This window comes from Parasteatoda tepidariorum, chromosome 1 (assembly GCF_982258835.1).
Source record: "Parasteatoda tepidariorum strain Cologne lab strain chromosome 1, Ptep-v5.0, whole genome shotgun sequence".
NCBI lineage: Eukaryota > Metazoa > Arthropoda > Arachnida > Araneae > Theridiidae > Parasteatoda > Parasteatoda tepidariorum.
In genome coordinates this window covers 39,952,133-39,971,270 of record NC_141755.1, presented here as the reverse complement: position 1 = coordinate 39,971,270, position 19,138 = coordinate 39,952,133, and the positions used below count along the sequence as shown (strand labels likewise).

The following is a 19,138-nucleotide window of genomic DNA, read 5'->3' as shown; positions in this document are numbered from 1 at the left end:
CTGGCGTGTGGGATTGCAGTGGAGAAGGAAATATAGCACCCCAGATAATTTTTTAAAATTTAATCATAGTTTTTGTTACTAACAAGCAATTAGCAATTTAAAAATTGCATTTACCAAGTGCTAACAAGTTAGTTTTTATTTATAATTCAGTTACAAAACTGAGCACATTGAATTCCATTATTTTACCCCCTGTCTCAATTCTTTCCATAAAAGCATGTTTATTTTTGAGGAAAGAACGTTTTTTAAATAATAGCATTATCACGATTCTTTTTTCTTTTCACGCTTATCATTTTAGAATCGTGGTGGCTAAGGGGATAGAGCTTTCGCCTTTTAATGAGGTGACTGGGTTCGAATCCCAGCGATGACTGATCGATACGAATTCCGCAACCAGCTTGTACCGACCACAGTGCTGACGTAAAATATTATCAGTGATCGATAGATCATGGGTTAGAGTCCTCTTGCCGTCAGGCTAATCCTGGGAAATTTTCCTCTCCATGTAACGCAAATGTGGGTTGGTTCCATCAAAAAGGCAAATTTCTCCAAAGGAGTTCCCTTGTCTTTTGAATTAGGTTGAAAATTACAAGGCTACGGAGTTGAACATTAGTAGCCCTAAGCCCAAAATTGAGTAGCTGTTCAACGACGGTTATAAGAATACTTATCACTTTATGCCTCAAATTTACCAAGAAATACTCAAAACCAAGAATTAAAAAGTCAGAGAATATTGACTTTTCATACATTACCGTAACAGAACATCCTGCATCGTCCTAGGTGCAAAAAGGTGATACATCATTTTTGATAATCCAATCAAAGTATGAAATTGAATTAAACAATTTTTAAGATAAAATTTTTAAAATAATAAGTCAAAATAAAAAAGCGCTAAAAGCAGCTAAAGTCAAATTTGCCTACAGTAAACAATTTAAATAAACAGTTAGAAACTAAAAACAAGCAAAACGAAGCTTTAACATAAAGGAAATGAAGTGCTGTTTTTACCGACATATATATCTTTCAAGTTTTGTTTGTTTTTGGTTTCTAATTTTTCATTTAAATAATTTTTGATAAGTTATTTTAATGCTACAAATATTACTTGGAATATTCACTCTTTAAAGCGTGGACAGTACTAGGATTTATAAAAGAATTGAAGTTATGAGAAAACGTGAAAGTATAATAAAAAATCTGAAGACATATTGCTTATAAAATAATAACTAAGTATACTTAAGTTCATAATATTACTCTACATTCCATAGATTCAATTGATTATCATTACCTGAAATGAGATGGTCTTACTTTAAAAACAATACATGCAGTGAAAATTTCAATTTAGAAACACTGCAAAATGGTTTCAATAAGTTCATCGCTTTTGTGAATAAAATTCTTACAATAAAAAAAAGTAATAATTTCCAACCTTACACCAGCCACTATTTATGTAAATATATCTATTATTTATTTGCATGCATGAGCTTATTCAAAATCGCTTCAATAAGCTTCACATTTTTGTGAACAAAATTCTTAAAATGAAATAAAAAGTAACGATTTCCAACATTACATTAGCCACTACTTATACATGCAAATATATCTATTATATATTGAGAACAACTCAGAGAACAGAAGAAACATACATATATATTTTAAAAGGATTGGGGGGAAAATTTAAAACAATCAGATTTTTTATATTTTACTAATTTATATGATCTCGAGGTGGCTATTTTTTTTCATCCAAAAAACTTATCTATTTTTCCTAGTACTTAAAACCGAGATCAAAATTATGATGAAAATAGTTTTCTATTAGATAAATATTTAACAAATATTTTATTTGTATTTTTGCAATCTTTACAATTAAAGAGAAGGCAAGGGCAAACCTTTAATCAAAACGTTTAAAAATTTAATTGTTCTTTGTGAGACCTTCTTTCTCATAAAATATCTCAATATTAGTTAACAGTAACGAGAATTTCCTTATTTTACGAGAATTTCCTTCCTTTACGAGAATTTTTTTACACTCTAATATAATGTGCGTTTCTTTTACAATAAAATCAGATAATTGATTTATATAATTTAGAAACCACATTTTTAGTCTTGCAGACTCGAGTTAAGTGATGCGATTTGAAAACATTTGATCACTATTCAGGATTAAGCGAAGATGTATTTACATTGAACAAAAATGAATAGGTGAGTAAGACATGTGTGAGGAAATTAAAAGTTAAATAATAAATAAATTAAATAAATAAAAAAATTAATTAATAAATTAAATAAATAAAAAAATTAAATAATAAATCAAATAAATAAAAAAATTAAAAAATAATTAAATTAAACAATAAATAAATTAAATAATAAATAAATGGGTTAATGAATAAATTAAATAGTAAATAAATGTTTGCAATAAAAACTTAAACATTAAAGTGCTTTATAAATGGATAAGTAAATAAAACTTCAATACAATAAAAACTTTGAAACAAAACCTGGAGAAATGAGCCACAGTTTATTCGAACTTTTTTTCTACAATTTATTATAGTGGCAGTAAAGGAGCTGAATTGAGCATTTCCTTTAGCAACATATTATACACATTGATTAAAATTCTGCAAATTGCTAGTAACAATATGTTCTATACATTTCAAATATAACAGCAAAATTGCATAGTGAAACAATTATGAATTCATTTTAAATAAAATATTACTGTATCACTTGATGAAAGCAAATGTAATAAAAAACATTCAATTATTCTTTGATTAACAAATAACAAGTAATCATTATTATTGAAAGCTATTTTTAAAACATTTGGAAAAAAAATGGTATACATAAAAACGAAAGACTTGTGGTAATTACATATTCAGAAAAAATAAGCAATAAGTTAAATAGCTCTTTTTAAAATTAAATTGATTTTTCAAAATTGTAACAATTTTGCTATAATTGATTGAAATTAAAGATTATAGAAAGGACTTAAATAACAAGATTAATATTAAATTGCTTAAGAATATTTACTTTAAATGATTTAAGCTAATAATTTTCAAAATTAAAACTAAAATAAACTCAGAGTAAATCTAAGTATTTCTTGAAGCAATACAAAAATTGCACGATGGAAACAGATCTTCCTTAAATATACACGTTCAATTCAGATAATAAAAACTTTTCAAATGTTAAAAATCACTCAGAAATCAACAAAAACTTCTATAGTAATATAAGTATTAGGTACGATTGCTTTAATTAGATATAACAAACAAAATGTTTCAAACTCGAAAATTAAAGCATGAATAATGTTCATTTAAATTAGCCCAATGTCAGTTAGAGAAGTAATCACTAACAAATTTGATCATTTTATAGGATAAACAACACATTAGCATTAGACTTTTTTAACAATTGTCTAATTTTTAAGCAATTTATAATAGTAGATTGTTAAATGAATTCCTATTTTTTTTATATAATAATACTATCAATTATCAATATAGAATTTTATAAAAATCATAAAAAAGAAGAAAAAAAATATGTGTGTTGACTATTTAAAAATAAATTAAAAATAGTTCAAAATCTGTAATCATAAAAACTGATTAAATAAGAGAAATGATATTTTAAACATTACTTATAAAGCATTGCAAAATTATGAGAGCAACATAAATTATTAAGTCAAAGACCATAATGAACGTAAACTTATAAAGCAGTTTTTAAAACTTGATATAAAAAGTTTTTTAAACATACAACATACTTCAATCAATTTCATTCATTCATCTATCTAAATTCTTTAGATAAAACATTTCAAAAACTCTTTATAAAATGTACTCTACAACTGGACTTCATTTCAGACTTTATTTACAATGCAAACCTTCAACTTCAACAGGTTTTGTATACTATGAGAACTGTTTTTTCTTTGTCAAACAAATTATACTCAGTTTATGCTATTATTGACAAAAACTAAAATGCATTAAGATTTAAAAAAAATAATTATGAAATTTATTTATCTGTTTAAACAATGAAAATATTTTTTTTATAATTCCAGCTAAAAAAAAATTTATAGCAGCATTTTTTAAGAAGCTTAAAAGCATAAAGTATTGAATTATTTACAAATAATTGCTGTAACCAATAAATAACCACAAGAAAATATGAAATCGGTAAACAATATTACTTAAAATTATTCCTAAAAGTTTTATGAAAACAGTTTAATTTATATGTAACAAATTATGTTAGAGAAAAAAATATACATATGAACATTTGCAGTTATAACAATTTTATATAACACAACAACACAATGACGATACTACAGTGACAGACAATCTTCATTGAATTTTTTGATAATTATACTATTCCTTATCAATCAAAATTTTCATTTATGAAACTATCAGTGAGATACAGATGTAGGTTTTAAAAAAATACAAATCTTCATGAAATAATAACTGCAATCAAATAAATAACCATAAGAAAATATTGAAATTAATAAACGAAGTTATTCAGAATTATACTTTTTTTTCCATTTTTGATTAATTTAATGCAAAGAATGCATTGTAAAAATAAAAATTGTTATATAACGTATTAGCATAATAATGATACATATGTCCAGTCAGAGCTTTTTTCTTAAATAAGTAAGACATTTTTAATTCATCAATAGGACACTTATGACACTATAGATTTACTTGCAAACTGAAAAGTAGATACAAATTTCATTTGAAAAATAAATCCATTTATTAATAAAGCATTTAACTTATCCACAAATGAAGCTAAATGCTCAAACAAATAAACATTTATAATGAAATTAACTTTTTTATTTTTTTAATTAGACAACTTAACTGATTAAACTCAGAACTTCCTCAAGATCATTTTTGAAATGATCAAAATAAGAGCTACAAAAGTTTTCGTTTTTTTTTAATATTTGAACTAACTACTATAACTTATTATTGAAACCTTTCCAAATCAAAGATAAATAATAGAATGAAATAAAAACACAAAAAAATTATATATTTTAACAAGACAACATAATTCATGAAATATTGGATCAATTTCAATGTTTTGAACATAAAAACTAATTTAGGTTTTAGATTACTCATGATTCTTTACTATTAAGAGTTAAGATTGAGTACATAAAAGAACCAGAAAAATCAATTCCTTTTAAAAAAAATTATAAACTTTAGAACTTTTGAGCATATTTATGTAACATTAATTTAAAAAAAACTGAATAAAATATTCAAAAATTATAAGATGGCATTCCAATTAAAAGCACCAATAAATGAGCAAATGTGTCAGAAATAGTTTAAAAAATAGCAAATAGTATGTGATTATCAAAGTAGCTGCCTTGAAACATACAGCCCAATTTTCAAATTACACAGATCAATTCCTTTGTAAAGATTATCAATGACATCAATATTTTTTTTTAAATCTGAAAGGTTTCTATACACCAGGGGGTGGTTTTAAAAGAAGAATTTATACTGATTTTGAAAATCGGGCTGGCAGAATTGTTATAGTTTTAGCACCATTTAGATCAAGAATATAAGTCATAATATTTTTATTGTCACTTAACAGATTCAATACAGAACAAATCGGAAAAGAAAAACAAAATTATACTTATTGTTAAAAAAGTTAAACAAATAAATACAGAATTAAATGTTATTAAAATACAGTCAAATTTCTATAATTCAAATCTCCAAAACTCAATTTTCTAACAATTTGGGCCGATTTTGGAAATTCCAGCAGAAGACTTAGACTTCATTATTGAATCTTTTTTAATATAACTCAAAGTTCTCCACGATGATTAAAAAATACGAAAATAAAAAAATTTAATACCAGTGAAGTATAAACAAAATTGAACATTCTTTAGAGAAACAAATCTTTGATTTCCCTTAAGTTAGCAAGCATTTTCTTCAAAATAAAAAAAAACATAAACAAAAATAATTCCTTTAAAAGAGTCAAGTTAAACAAAAAGTTACAATAAAAAAATTATGTTAGTAGAAATGAATAAAGACATGCTTTTAATACCTATTTTACCCTTTAATACCTAATTTTTTTAATATTACAAAATATTTTAAAATGACATTTTTCTTAGTGCAAATGTCGACTGTAAATTGCTTTTAAAATTTTTTAGCTTTCTCCAGTAAAAAAATAAATAATTAATTTTCTGAAAGATAAATTTTCCGTTTTATTTTTATAAAAAAACTTTTAATACTGCTATGAGTTACAGAAGCTTCACAGGACATGAAAATTATAATTATGCAGTTTAAAAGTAGGAGCTAATTTTCACAGTAGGTAATGAAAAATACAAAATGATTGTTTTGCATACATTTTTATACAAATGAATATTAAGAATAATTTATTGATATTACGATTTTGTATTGAGGTTTAGATTTGTTAAAATGTACAATTCATAAAAAAGCCTTAATTACAAATGAGGAAATGGGTTAGAAAGGCCAAGCGGTTATACACATTTAAAATATTTTTACAATACTGTAATACATACCATATTTATTTTTTCAAAATTATTTAAGAATGAATGTCAATGGTTGCAAAGTTTAAACTATGATTCTTTCATAAGCTATGGAAATTTATCAATCATTAATTAAATTTCATAAATTGAATTACTGAAATTTAATTCACAATTGATAAATTTCAATTTGCTTCATCAAGAAAAAAGTATAGATGCAATCACTAGAGAAAAGTATAACTTTACAATCTAGATATCTGAAGCACAATGACTGAAAAAACAGGGAAGATACATTGAAGTAAATTTTTAGCTAAACATTAGAAGAAAGAAACAGGCTATTTAAAATCTTCACTGATGTAATCTATGAGAAATGTTATGCCTTAATATTTAAAAAAAATATTACAACAGGTGTAATAAAATGGAAAACAGATATGATATGATATAAAGAACTAAAGCTGTCATATACAGAAGTTTATTTTTTTTTTAATTAAAAAGAAACAGATATAAAATTTTAAATTGCAATCTGCATAAATTGTCAAAAAATTTCTAGAGTATTAAAAAATGGAAAGATATGCTTAAAAATAAAAAGATTACATGAAAAGAATAATACAGTACAGAACCCATTATCCGGAAATCAGAAAACCGGAAAACCAAAAAACCGGAACGAAATTCGATAAATTTTCCCGCCATTTTTCTAAAAAAAGGTTTTTTTCCTCATAAGAGTTTAGGATTTTTCTTTCTTTTTTTAAAGATGTTTACCTCACCATCATTTTGGAAATAATCATTAGTGTATTACTTCATCGTTTTTTCTTCTTTTTAAGATTATTTCCCAATATATATATATTTTTTATTTGGGTTTAACAATAAAAAAAACAGCTTTTGTAGTGATTCAGAAAACCGGAAAAATCAGTTATCCGGAATAGCGATAGTCCCGATCGCTCCGGATAATCGGTTCCCTACTGTATTTATATTTTGAGTTTAGTTGTTTTTAATAAAATAATGAAATAAACTAAAAACAGAAAAAAAAATCTAATTAATATCAGAATCAAATTATTCAATGAGTAGTTTAATACATTTTATAAAAAGTAAAGAATATTTTATATTTAAATTAGCTCAAGCTTGACTTGGCGAATTTATAAATAATTAGGTATGTACAAAGATATAGACTAAATATTTAAGACAAACTGTAACTTAAAAATAACAAACACATATTAGAAACAAAACTACTGTACATTTTACAATACAATTATTCACATAATGCAAATACAGAAATAATTTAAAAACAAAGTCAAAAAAATACATATTTATATTAGTTAATATTTATATAAAAATTACAAATGGTGAAAATAAAATTTTTATGTTTTTAAAAAACACTGAAAATAAAACACAATGATTTAGATTACATTTGGAAAAAAAAGGAGATGACAAGTTACAAAACAAGAAAAAAAATTCAACAAAACATTTAGATAGCTTAAGCATTGATTTACAAATAGAAAGCAATGAAAAATAAAAGTTTAATTAAAACAATATCAATTTTCTAAATTAATACTTTGAGACTTTTACTGCATTGGCACATGACTTCATTTGTTCACTTTCTTCTGTACATCATTTAATGAACTTATTAGTAAATACTTAGAACATGTTTTTTTTCTTCAAACATATAATAATATTTAAAAACAAACATTCAGAATGAATATTTAAATAATATTCATGAAATGAAAGCAAAGTTGATTTTTGTGCTAATGATAAGACAACTAATAGTTATACAATTATCATTGTTTAACAACAAAACAAACACTTAACAATCGTAGAATGGAATGTGAATTGGGATTCAAACAAATTTTTACATTCTAATTACTAACTATGGGTTATTTTAAAATATCTAACAATATAGATGGAAACAAATTAACAATTTTTATTTTATATAACAGACATGAAGCAAAGGTATTAATTAACAATGGTGATTAGTCACTAAAGTCACTAGTATCTCTGTCGCTCTCATCATCGGAGGATGGCTGAGGAGCCCCTGGAGGTGCTTCTGCATCTGGGTTACTAAAAAATGAATGCTAAAATGAGTAAGCTGTAGATCTAACTTATAAAAAAAATTAAATTTAGGAATGAAAATTGCAGGAAAAATTTACAAAGATAAAAAAAAAATCCAACTCAAATCACTTTTCCCGTACTCACATTTAGTATTTTACTAAGGTAAAGCATGATGGAAATTAATCATACTTCCAATTTATAAAATAAATCCAAAGTGAGTCAGATTTACAAATTACAAGAAAGGAAGAAAAAATAGTTGTTTGAAAATTGACTCATCTGTAGTTTTCCAAATTTTTTTAATGATTCTGTTGTAATATAACTATATATCTAGAGATGCAAACTAGTGCAGATAACTGTTTTTTTTTCTTCTTTCGTTAAGATAGTTTATAGTTTTCCTTAGTAACAAAGACAATTTTTAAGTATTTCCCATAATTAAATAAAAACAAAAACGCTAAATGTATCATTCTGTCTTTTTTCCACCAGTTGCATTTTTTCAACCAATAAAACAAAAAGATTAAACAAATTTAATTTTATCGAGATTAAACACCTGTTAGATTAACTGCATCAAAATATGGGGTTGTAAACAAACTTGAAAAAAAAAAAATGAAAGACTTAAATATGGGAATGAATTTTATAATTCTGTTCTAAACAAATTGCCCAGTGATGCTAGCATGTCTCTTCAACCCAAATATCTTGTGGATTGTTTTAGAAATACATTTTATTTTGGTGAGCCACATTGAATTCATTAGCATACACATTAAAACAAACATGTGATGAAAATATAACAGAAAGCAACACGAATGCTTGTTTTTGATTTTAGAAAAAAGCTAATTCATATACAAACCATTTAACATTTCCAAAAATAATTGCGATTGTAAAGTTCTTCTTGACAAATATTTAAAAGCCCTGATATCAGGATTGGTTAGTTTCTGACAATTCAGGGTTTTAGCCACTTTAAGCCATGATTCTATTCATGTCATAAACCCCTTAATGACAATTGTCAAAACCCCAAAATATTAGAGTAGAAAATAATTATGAGCTATAATAAATGGAAAGTAATTATAAAAAAAGTACTTTAATTACAAGTAATTAATTTATTATGTCTTCTAATCATTTTGGCATTAAAAACATTTCTTGTTTTAACAATTACTGTCAAATATCCAAAATTTTGGTGTAGAAAACCATAAATCTATTATAAATATTAAATAATTATAAAATGGCCTCCTTGCCTTGCATGATTAAATTAAAACAATGAAAGCGCTAAATATAAATATGTTTTTTCATTATGAATTGCTCAAATTTCTATGAACAGTTTTTACATATTTCTTTAAAATAAGTAAAAACTCATATTCAGGAATGCCTTTTTTTTGTTTTTTTAATTTTACATATTACAACTACCATAAGTTTGATTATTAAAAAATGATAATCATTTTAATAAACAATGACTTCAACATAATAATTCACAAAATGATTTCATTTCAAAGAACTAAATTTAAATTATAATGATATTAAATTATTTATTAAAAAAAGGAAAGAATGTTATACTTGCTATCATGAGAGTGAAACTTATTAACTTTTTTTATTTTTGTAAAATTTGAAAATATTATTAAAATTTAATAAATTTTACTTTTGCAACTTTCAGTTTTTTAGAAATCACACTCTAATTGTATTTAAAACTAAGCATCACTGTTCTTACCCAGTTTAAACTTTGAAAAGCTATTTTAAAATACATTTTATGAAAATAAAGTGTGGTAAAAAAGAAGAAAAGAATCTTAAGTTTACTTTAGAATTTCTGGATCTACTCCTTCAGCGGTCATTTTGAGTTGAACAGCCCCAGGTTGAACACCCTGGAAATTACATAAATAGAATGATAATAACACCACATAAAAATTACATAATTATAATTTCAAAACATTATAAATTGTGCAGCCTGTTGTAAGGATAAAATACAGCATTTTGACAATGAATAAAGTTTTTCTACCAAATTTAAAAAATTTTCTGAGAAACTGTTATCATCATTCATAATCTTCCATCTGAAAGAGAATTCAGATTTTTATGTACATTTTAAGTACCACTTAGAATATCTGATGTACGTCTAGAATGTAAGATCTTTGACGAAATTGCAAACTGAAAAAATTAACACTTATTCTGCAGTGCACGTTTGTAAAGTAATTCATTCATGCTGTTGTTACTGTCTTAATTTCAGCACTAGGAATTCAAAATAGTTTTTTTTTAAAAATATAACGAATCAGAGATTTAAGAAAACTGTACGAACTTTCTGAATCGAGAAACAATTTTAAAACAATAGTTTCTGTGGAACTTAAATTTACTTGTTTCACAAGTTGTTTTTACTTGTCTATAAGCTTAAGTGATTTTCACACTTTTCTATAATTTCATAGGTTTTAATGTATTGCTTACAAATACATAAATAGGTATAGAGCCATCATAAGTCCATACATACTCTTAAACATATGTTCTGCAGGCTGTTAGTGGCCAGCTAATCATATTTCATTATTATGCTAAATTTTTACTTTTATTAATTTGAAACAATAGTTAGATAAAAGTTGAAAAGGGTTGTTAAATAACAATTGTTTCAGATGATAACTAGTTGAGCGAAATTCAAGGAAAATGCTTATAAACAAGATAGATGAATTAAAAAAGAGAATGTTTAGTGTTTCATTAAGATTTAAATGATGAAACACTAAACAGACTAATTCCTCAAAAAATACAAAATTAAAAAAAGAAGAAACACATCTGACAAAGCAGTCTTTAGGAAAGATATGAAAGCAGGTACTAAAAACATTTCATGTACTACTAATGATGCTTTTGTTAACAAAAAAAATTACATCCACTGTTTTTCAGAGGATTGATTTTCGTATTGTAATGGGAAATGATTGGTAAACGTGATAGTAAAAAGCTTGTTAAAACCCAGAGCAAGGTGAAGTATTCGAGCTTTACAGTTGTGGATAGATTAAGACAAAATTATATTACCAAGCTTATCATCTTGAAATATTTGGCAAAACGTGGGTCTTGGGAAATTTTCATTTTAGGCTTTTCTTCTGGTTTATTACTGGTATCAGGAGCTGGTGGAGATGTATTTGAAGGCTTTACATCATTACCGGCGGCTGTAGTAGCTTTTTCAGGAGCAGGAGCACTAACTGGACCTTTTTCTGCATTTTCAGTTGATTCAGCAGCAACATCATCTAAGCCAGGAATTGAAGCCAACTAAGGGATTAAACAAATTTATAAGACATTAATATTTAAAAAATACTTAAAAGTTTATCATACAGATATTTCTAGCCAAACAAATTTAACCAGATTAGTGATTCTAATCAATCCATCAATTTGCTTCCTTACTGCAGCTTCTATTTACAATCACAACCCAGAAAAACATGAGCTGGAGAAAGCACTTGTTTGATGAAAAGAGCCCTTCTGGTCATATATAAATATAAAGTTTTTCTATCTTCCATAATACTTCACGCTTTTGGATTATAGCTATTAAATTTTTAATTTCATACAGCTTACACATTTAACATTTCATAATTAATATTACAACAAAGTTAGAAAATAGTGTACTCCTATAAGTGTTGATATTCTGATGTGGAAGTAGTGTTAAGCATTGTTATAGGCAGTTGACATGTCCTACAGGCTGGGCCGGATTTAAGCTTGGCGGGGCCCTAAGCTACTGAAAATGATGGGGCCCTTTTAAGTTCAATTCTATTTCTATACACCTAAAGTAAACTGTCGTGTTTTTTTGTTGCTGAATTATATTATTAAAAATTTGATAATATTGCTTGATTGTTAAATATATTGGTTGTGATGGGACTATAATGTAGAGCCTTTCTATTATTGCACATATTTTTTGAACGAGGAAAAAAACAGAAACTCATTTTAAGAACATCATAAGCACATTTTAAGCACCGAGTAAAGATTTGGCATGTTAGAAGAACCATTATATGTTTAACAGAGTTTTTTTTTTCTTGAAATTCTGAATATATGTTATTTAGAATTTTAAATGATTTTTTTTTCTTCTTTTTTTTTATCAAATAGTTTTTTTTTTTTTAACGTTACATTTTGCTTTGCTGCTCTATGACTTAGGAACATGAAATTATGAAAGTGTGTCAAAAATAAGCAAGGAGTTAGAAAGAACATAAGAAAATACAGTTTGATTATTAGTTTTATTTTTTTTATAACCGCAGTTGAACAACCTACTTAATTTTGAGTTTACGACTACAAATGTTTAACTCCATATAATATTGAATAATAATCTTATAATTTTGAACTCAATCCAGAAGACAAAAGAACTGAATCAGTACCCAGAGGTATTGATTCGTTGTGAGAACTTAGAGGACTTTGTGACCACTAGGACTGGGCTATAAATCGATATATCGCGACATATCGATTTAACGCCTATATCGGCAAACCGATACAGCGACTTACATTCCAAGCGATGCATCAGATATTTGATTTAAGCCGTCGAGTGAAGAAGACGATATAACGATATAGCGATACACGCAAGGACTTTCTCTTACGTTCCGATGCCAACTCGCGCTGTGGAAGACGATATTGTTTCGTTATGTTGAGACGGCCTTGACTGATGAGCGGTAGAATCAGAATCACTTTTGAGACCTTATATCGTTATATCACATGTTCGTTTTTGCAACTTCGCGATTTGAAATCGTTTCTTGTAGATTATTTTCAATGGAATTAACTTCGTGATCGCCGTCGTAACCTTGTTCTGAACGCAATCTATTATTGGAAAGAATTTATAAAGAAAAGTTTCTTCATTAATTAGGTAAGTTTTTTATTTATTTTCCGACAAAACTTTTTTTATATTTTTAAATGTGAAAATTATCGGAAATCTAATTTAAGGCACCCATAAGGAATTAAATTACAAAGTAAATAAATTTGTTAGGTTATTTTTTTACTTTCTTTTAATTTATTAAAAACCTTTCGGATAAAACTTCTAATAATTTAATGGGCTTCTATTACTGATTTTAAATTTATAAATTTTGAGTTGTTTTTATTTTTAGAAATAAAGTTAAAACAAAACTTATTTTTTGGACATAAGTCAATAAACTTTATTTGTTCAAAAGAATTTGAAAAGTTTGCGAATTTTATTCATTTCTTTTTTTTTTTTTTATCAATTACTACTTCGTTTTATTAGAGAGTAAAATCATTATTTTTTTTTAATTTTCGTTTTATATTATTAGTTAATTAGCTAAATATATTACCGAATATCACAATTCTTTTGTTTTTATTTCTAAGAATTTAATTAAGAAACTTTGCCTTACTTTGTTTTTCGTTCATAATTCGGTCATTATTTAATTTAATTTAATTATTTATATGAAATAATAATAAAAATAGTGTTTAAGAAGCATTTTTTTTTCTAAAATTTATTTAGCTCTTTGTTTTAAGCATACAAATAATTTTTTAACGAACTTATTTTTTAAATTTTGTTCCTATGCTGTTAGGTAAATATATTGATAAATTTCACTTTTATTTATTTTTTTATTTTTAAACTAAGAAATCTTTTGTTATTTGCGTGATCATTTTTAGAAAATATAACAAAACTTGTGTTTACTTCTTCATTAAGAATTTGAACATTACGATCGAACTTAATAATTCTGTAATTATTTACGCATAATAGTACAAGCAAATATTGATTTGTTAAAAAAAGTTTCTTTTTTTTTAAAAAAAAAAAAAAATTTTTAACACTTTGTTTTAAGTGTATAATGAATTTCTTAACAAGCTTTTTTTTAATTTTTTAAATTTTCTTTCAATAATTTCAGCTAGATATCTTTATAAAATTCCCTTTTTATTTTTAAACTGAGAAATCTTTCAGAGAACGAAAATTTTAAGAAATTATTACAAATCTTATGTTTACTTTTTAGTTTAAAATTCGAACATTTTTAATTTTAAACTTCGGCTTTTAGTCAATCTAACTTTTATTTTAATTAAAATATATTTTGAAATTTTAAAATCAGCTTTTGTTTAATAACAATATTTTTTTTCATTAAGGGTGTTTTAGGGGTTAACTTAAATTAAGACTGCTTATACCTTATAAACGATAAAGAAGTGCAAATATTTCATTCTGTATCTACACAAATTTTTTCAATAAATATTTTAAGTAAGATTTGTACATCTTAGTCAATTTATTTAATATCTTTCTTTAGCAAAACATATATATTTTCAAATTTATAAATTGATTTAAATCAATATGCGTATGAAGTCTTGATAGAAATCTGACTTTCTGTGCCTTAAAGTAAATGAAATTCAAAAATACTATATCGCGATACATCGCTATATCGCGATGCAAAACTGACGATATATCACGATATATAATTTCTAATATCGCCCAGTCCTAGTGACCACGGCAGATTCAACATGCACCAGTCACCATTTTATACATGGGTATTCTTCGGCCGGCTGGATTCGAAATCCCATTCTCACGAACACGAGTTCAACGCCCTGCCAACCAGGCTATCCCGGTAAAATTATTAGTTTATTTTATAATAGTCATTGAACAGCCAACCCAATTTCGAGTTTACAACTACTAATGTTCTACTTATTAGACTTCTAATTTTAAACTCAATTCAGAACACAAGGGAACTCCAGGATCAAGCATTTGAAGAAATTTTTGTGTTGGAGGGGGACGTTTTGATGGAACTGACCAGCATTTAAGTTAGATTATGAGGAAAACCACAAAAGCTTTCCACTGTCAGTCTGAAAACTAGGGGACTCTAACGTATGATCCGTCTACCACTGAGGATATTTTACTTCGGCACAGTGGCTGGTGTAAGCCGGGTGTAGAATTCGTATCGACCAGTCAACACAGGGATTCGAACTCAGTACCCTTGAGTCCATCTTCACTGGGTAATAACTCTGCAGGAAGTACCAATTTTATTGATTTGCCAAATTTTAGTCATCTTCAAAATGTAAATAGAAATTCAATCGTAATTTTGGTAGAATAAAAATATGGAAATAAACCGTTTTTCCTCTCAATCTGCAATGATTAATCAGAAGCAACCATGAGGGTTAGTGTGCAAAATGAACAGGGTTTGTAGCTTTCTAGTTTTTTAAATACTTGTTAAATTATTAGTTTTTAGCATGCATACTTTAAAAAAAATAAGAAATACATTTTTCAGTATTAAGAAATAATAATTAAAAACTGTCATCAGCTGGAATAGAACCCGCAATCTCACAGTTTTGTGTTAGATTTCATAATCATCAGCCCCAAATATACACACCTGCCTTGCGGATATTTTATTATTATTATTTATTTTTTTTAATTTAATAAATGAAGTCATTTGGATACTTGACATTCTTGAACTGGATACTTTAAATGCTTGATATTCGTTATTACAGAATGAAAAGCTTTGAAAGACAAATATTAGTTAATGTTTAATATTTAATTAAAGAAAAAACATAACCCGTATTGAAATCTAACGAATTGTCCCTGATAAATTTTATGGCAGTAAAAAAAATTGAAGCCTGATACATGTCCGGATTTTTGAAACACTTTCTAGTTTTACTATTTAATCAAATTGATTTCGATATCTTTCATCCCGCCTGTCTGATTAGTGATTCAGCATATTTCGATATCAATATTGATTCGTTCTTACTTAATATTAATTTGTTTGCGACAATTAATTTGTATAACTTTTTTACTACATTTTTGGGAGGAGTTTAAAAATATAATATTGAGAGCATTAACTGAAGTTAAATTGGCTTTTTTTGTATGCCTCTTTTCCACACATCCACACGCGACTGACTGCTTCTTAGACACAGATATTAAATAGTCTATTGATCAAATGATAGGACAAAATTTGCCTTTTAAAAAAATCAAAAAACTTTTCTACCTTTTAAAATTGTTTATTTTTAAATAATTCATTAATATTCAAAATGTTTAAAAGATGTGTTCCTTTTCATTGACAACACAGTTTCATATTTTATCTAGTCATTTATTTATATTTTTTGAACTTATTTTTTATTTGTTTTTATTTTATTTGGTTTTATTTTATTAAATTAAATGCACAGATTTAAAATAAAAACAAATCTGCCAAAATTTTATAAATAGTTTCAATTTGCAATTTTAAGAAGTTACTTCGACTTTGCTTTAAAAATTTGAAATCCTTATAAATTAAAAAATTTAGATGCCTTATTAACTTTAAACACATAATAACAACAAAAATCAGTGAGTTAAAAATAGAAACAAGTATGATCAATAAACAATAAAATCATAAGCTAACTAAATAAATGAATTTTGTGTACCAAATATCTTATTTTGCAAATTAAACATAATTCATATTTTGGGGATACATGGAAAATTTGGTCAAACAGGAGGTTTGAATAATATTTTTTACATATATATTTATACATTTGTTTGCTGATGATCACTTGAGTTCAATGCTCTATCAAGCAATATCACATGTTGCTTCTGTCTATTAGCAGTAAGTAAAATTAAAGTAAAACCACATCTGTTATCTCAATTTCATCCAAAATAGACCAAATGAAGAATTTTGGCAGATAGGCCTGTCAAAAAAGAGGGAATTGAATAGTGGCCCACCATTTAAATAAAGAAAGAAAGGAGTTCACGGATTCATGTACGATTAATTTGGAAAATAACAAATTAAAATCAATTACAATAATTAAGTAAAATAAACAATTAAGCTAGTTAAAACATTTAGGATAACTAAAAGGAAAAAAAGCTTTCATAATAAATTGGAAAAAATATATTTTGCAAAAAAGAAAAGTTAAAATTAAACGAGAAGCTCTTTAACGACAATGAGACACAACGGAAATCTCGAAACAGAGTGACCCTAAACGAGATTCTCTCACAGCCCTAGAAATTTTTTGCCCAGAAATCAGACAAAAGGGTGTTTCTGTGGAAAAGGACAAAAGAGCCCACAGCAATTTAAAGAAGCTGAAAACGTTTCCCACAGTGTAAAATTGAGGCAGCTATTTGACTACTCCATGGAGTCTAGAGTACCGCTTTTTAGGATCCATGGACTACTCCCATCACTGGTAGCTACGAAAGCGATAGGATATTTTCAACAGTCAAAAGGCCTTTTTATTGCTCTTTTGGTTAGAAAAGTGAAGAGTAACAATTATTTTATATTTGTAAACACTTCTATTAGATTTTGAAAAGCGTTCGCCAATGTAAAAAAGAAAAAAAAATTATTTTAGTCTTCAGAGGGCTCCAGCTCCAAATAAAACTTTAAAAATAGAAGGAAAAAGTTGGATCTGGGGGCCCTTGTCATGTCGGGGCCCCAAGCTACAGCTTATTTAGCTTATACGTAAATCTGGCCCTGCCTACAGGCAATTATATTTGCAAATAGCAAAGGCGTTTCAATTTTACATAGAAATGCATCCAATTGGCAACCAATAGGTGGATTTGAAAGTATGATAACTTTGGTGACATTTACTTGTGCATGTTTATTATTTGTGATCTTTGAAATGACATGAGTAATTTTGTGTCCAATTCAAAATCTTATTTTAAATTTTGCACAAAAATAAGCTTTGTTATCTTGCAACCAGTTGAATGTTTTGAGCATCCTACAAACTTTAAGGAGGTTTAACCATTTTGATATGAAACTTTTATAAGTTGAAATTCAATACCATTGCATCGATTTTAACAGCCATTTTAATAACATCTCATTTAGTTGATGTAAATATTGCATATGCTTGCATTTCGTGCATGTACATTACATTTTGCATCCAAAAGAGACACAAGGGATTCAGAAAATAAGAGTGGCAGTGAATTCATATCAACCAATTTGTATGCTGAAAGAAAAAGTTTAAAAATCATTTTAATTCAAGCAAAATAAATTATGACAAGTAGATTTAAAAGTTAAAGGAAATAATTAGATTTTATTCATATTGCATTTTATGCACTGCTGGTTATTGAATAATAGTTAAAACTCAACATGAGATATTTTGAACCATTACTTCCAAAAATCAAATTTATCAAGCAGAAAAAATATAATTTAAATGTTGCATTAGAAAAGGCAAACATCATTAAAAGGCGCTATGAATAGTATAAAAAATTTGTTATAAACTGAGTATTTTCCGAACCTTGGCTTCCAGTATACACATTGAAGCTTCCAACCTTTGTATTCGAACGAGCAGATTTTCCAGCTTTTCATCACAGACAGAGGAAAAATGGTTAAGGAAAGATGTTGTTCGAATTAAAAAATGATTAAGGAATGTGAGAGTTCTTTTTTGATTCAAGGGATCAACCTGCAAAAATAAATAAATAAGATCATAATATTGCTCTACAACAGGAAGAGGGCGTGCAATTAAACCAATAATGCTCGAAAAATTCAAAATAATATACTTGGGAATAATCAACGCCAGACCCAACAATTGGCAAACCATCTTCGTCCATGGTGAAAAACGATATATTCAAAAGCTATCTATTTTTATTTAAGGACATTTAAATATACACAAGGTTGAAAGCAAAAGCAGCCGCTGCTGCAACGAGAAGCAGACCACTATTTTGTTATTGCCATTTTTGAAGTACTAAATAATAGCATAAGATAGCAAAATGAAAATTTTTATTAACCATATGTGCAAGCAAAATTTTAATTGAGAAAAGGAACTAAATTTGTTTTTAATTATTTTTAATCAGATTTCACCTGCATAACTCCATTAGATTTTACTTTTATTCAAAATTTATCTAACAGTTAATTTAAATTCAAG

General features: G+C 26.4%; 1 protein-coding gene across 1 annotated transcript; it reads right to left on the bottom strand.

Moving 5' to 3' along the window:
* Positions 1 to 2,454: 2,454 nt before the first annotated feature.
* CCDC53 (Coiled-coil domain containing 53) lies at positions 2,455 to 18,952 on the bottom strand. Its single transcript, XM_016070472.4, has 5 exons — positions 18,774 to 18,952; positions 18,512 to 18,676; positions 11,426 to 11,659; positions 10,217 to 10,281; positions 2,455 to 8,443 (listed from the first exon to the last, which is right to left on the bottom strand). The coding sequence occupies exons 1-5, from the start codon at positions 18,822 to 18,824 to the stop codon at positions 8,356 to 8,358; spliced, it is 603 nt and encodes a 200-aa protein (XP_015925958.1). The 5' UTR covers positions 18,825 to 18,952; the 3' UTR covers positions 2,455 to 8,355.
* Positions 18,953 to 19,138: the final 186 nt, after the last annotated feature.

Excerpts from the sequence above, each read along its gene's own strand:
- CCDC53 (XM_016070472.4), bottom strand. The coding sequence starts at position 18,824 with ATGGACGAAGATGGTTTGCCAATTGTTGGGTCTGGCGTTGATTATTCC. Across the intron at positions 11,660-18,511 it reads TGTGTATACTGGAAGCCAAG|TTGGCTTCAATTCCTGGCTT; the intron begins GTTCGGAAAATA and ends TTAATCCCTTAG. Across the intron at positions 10,282-11,425 it reads ATTTCAAGATGATAAGCTTG|GGTGTTCAACCTGGGGCTGT; the intron begins GTAATATAATTT and ends TGTAATTTCCAG.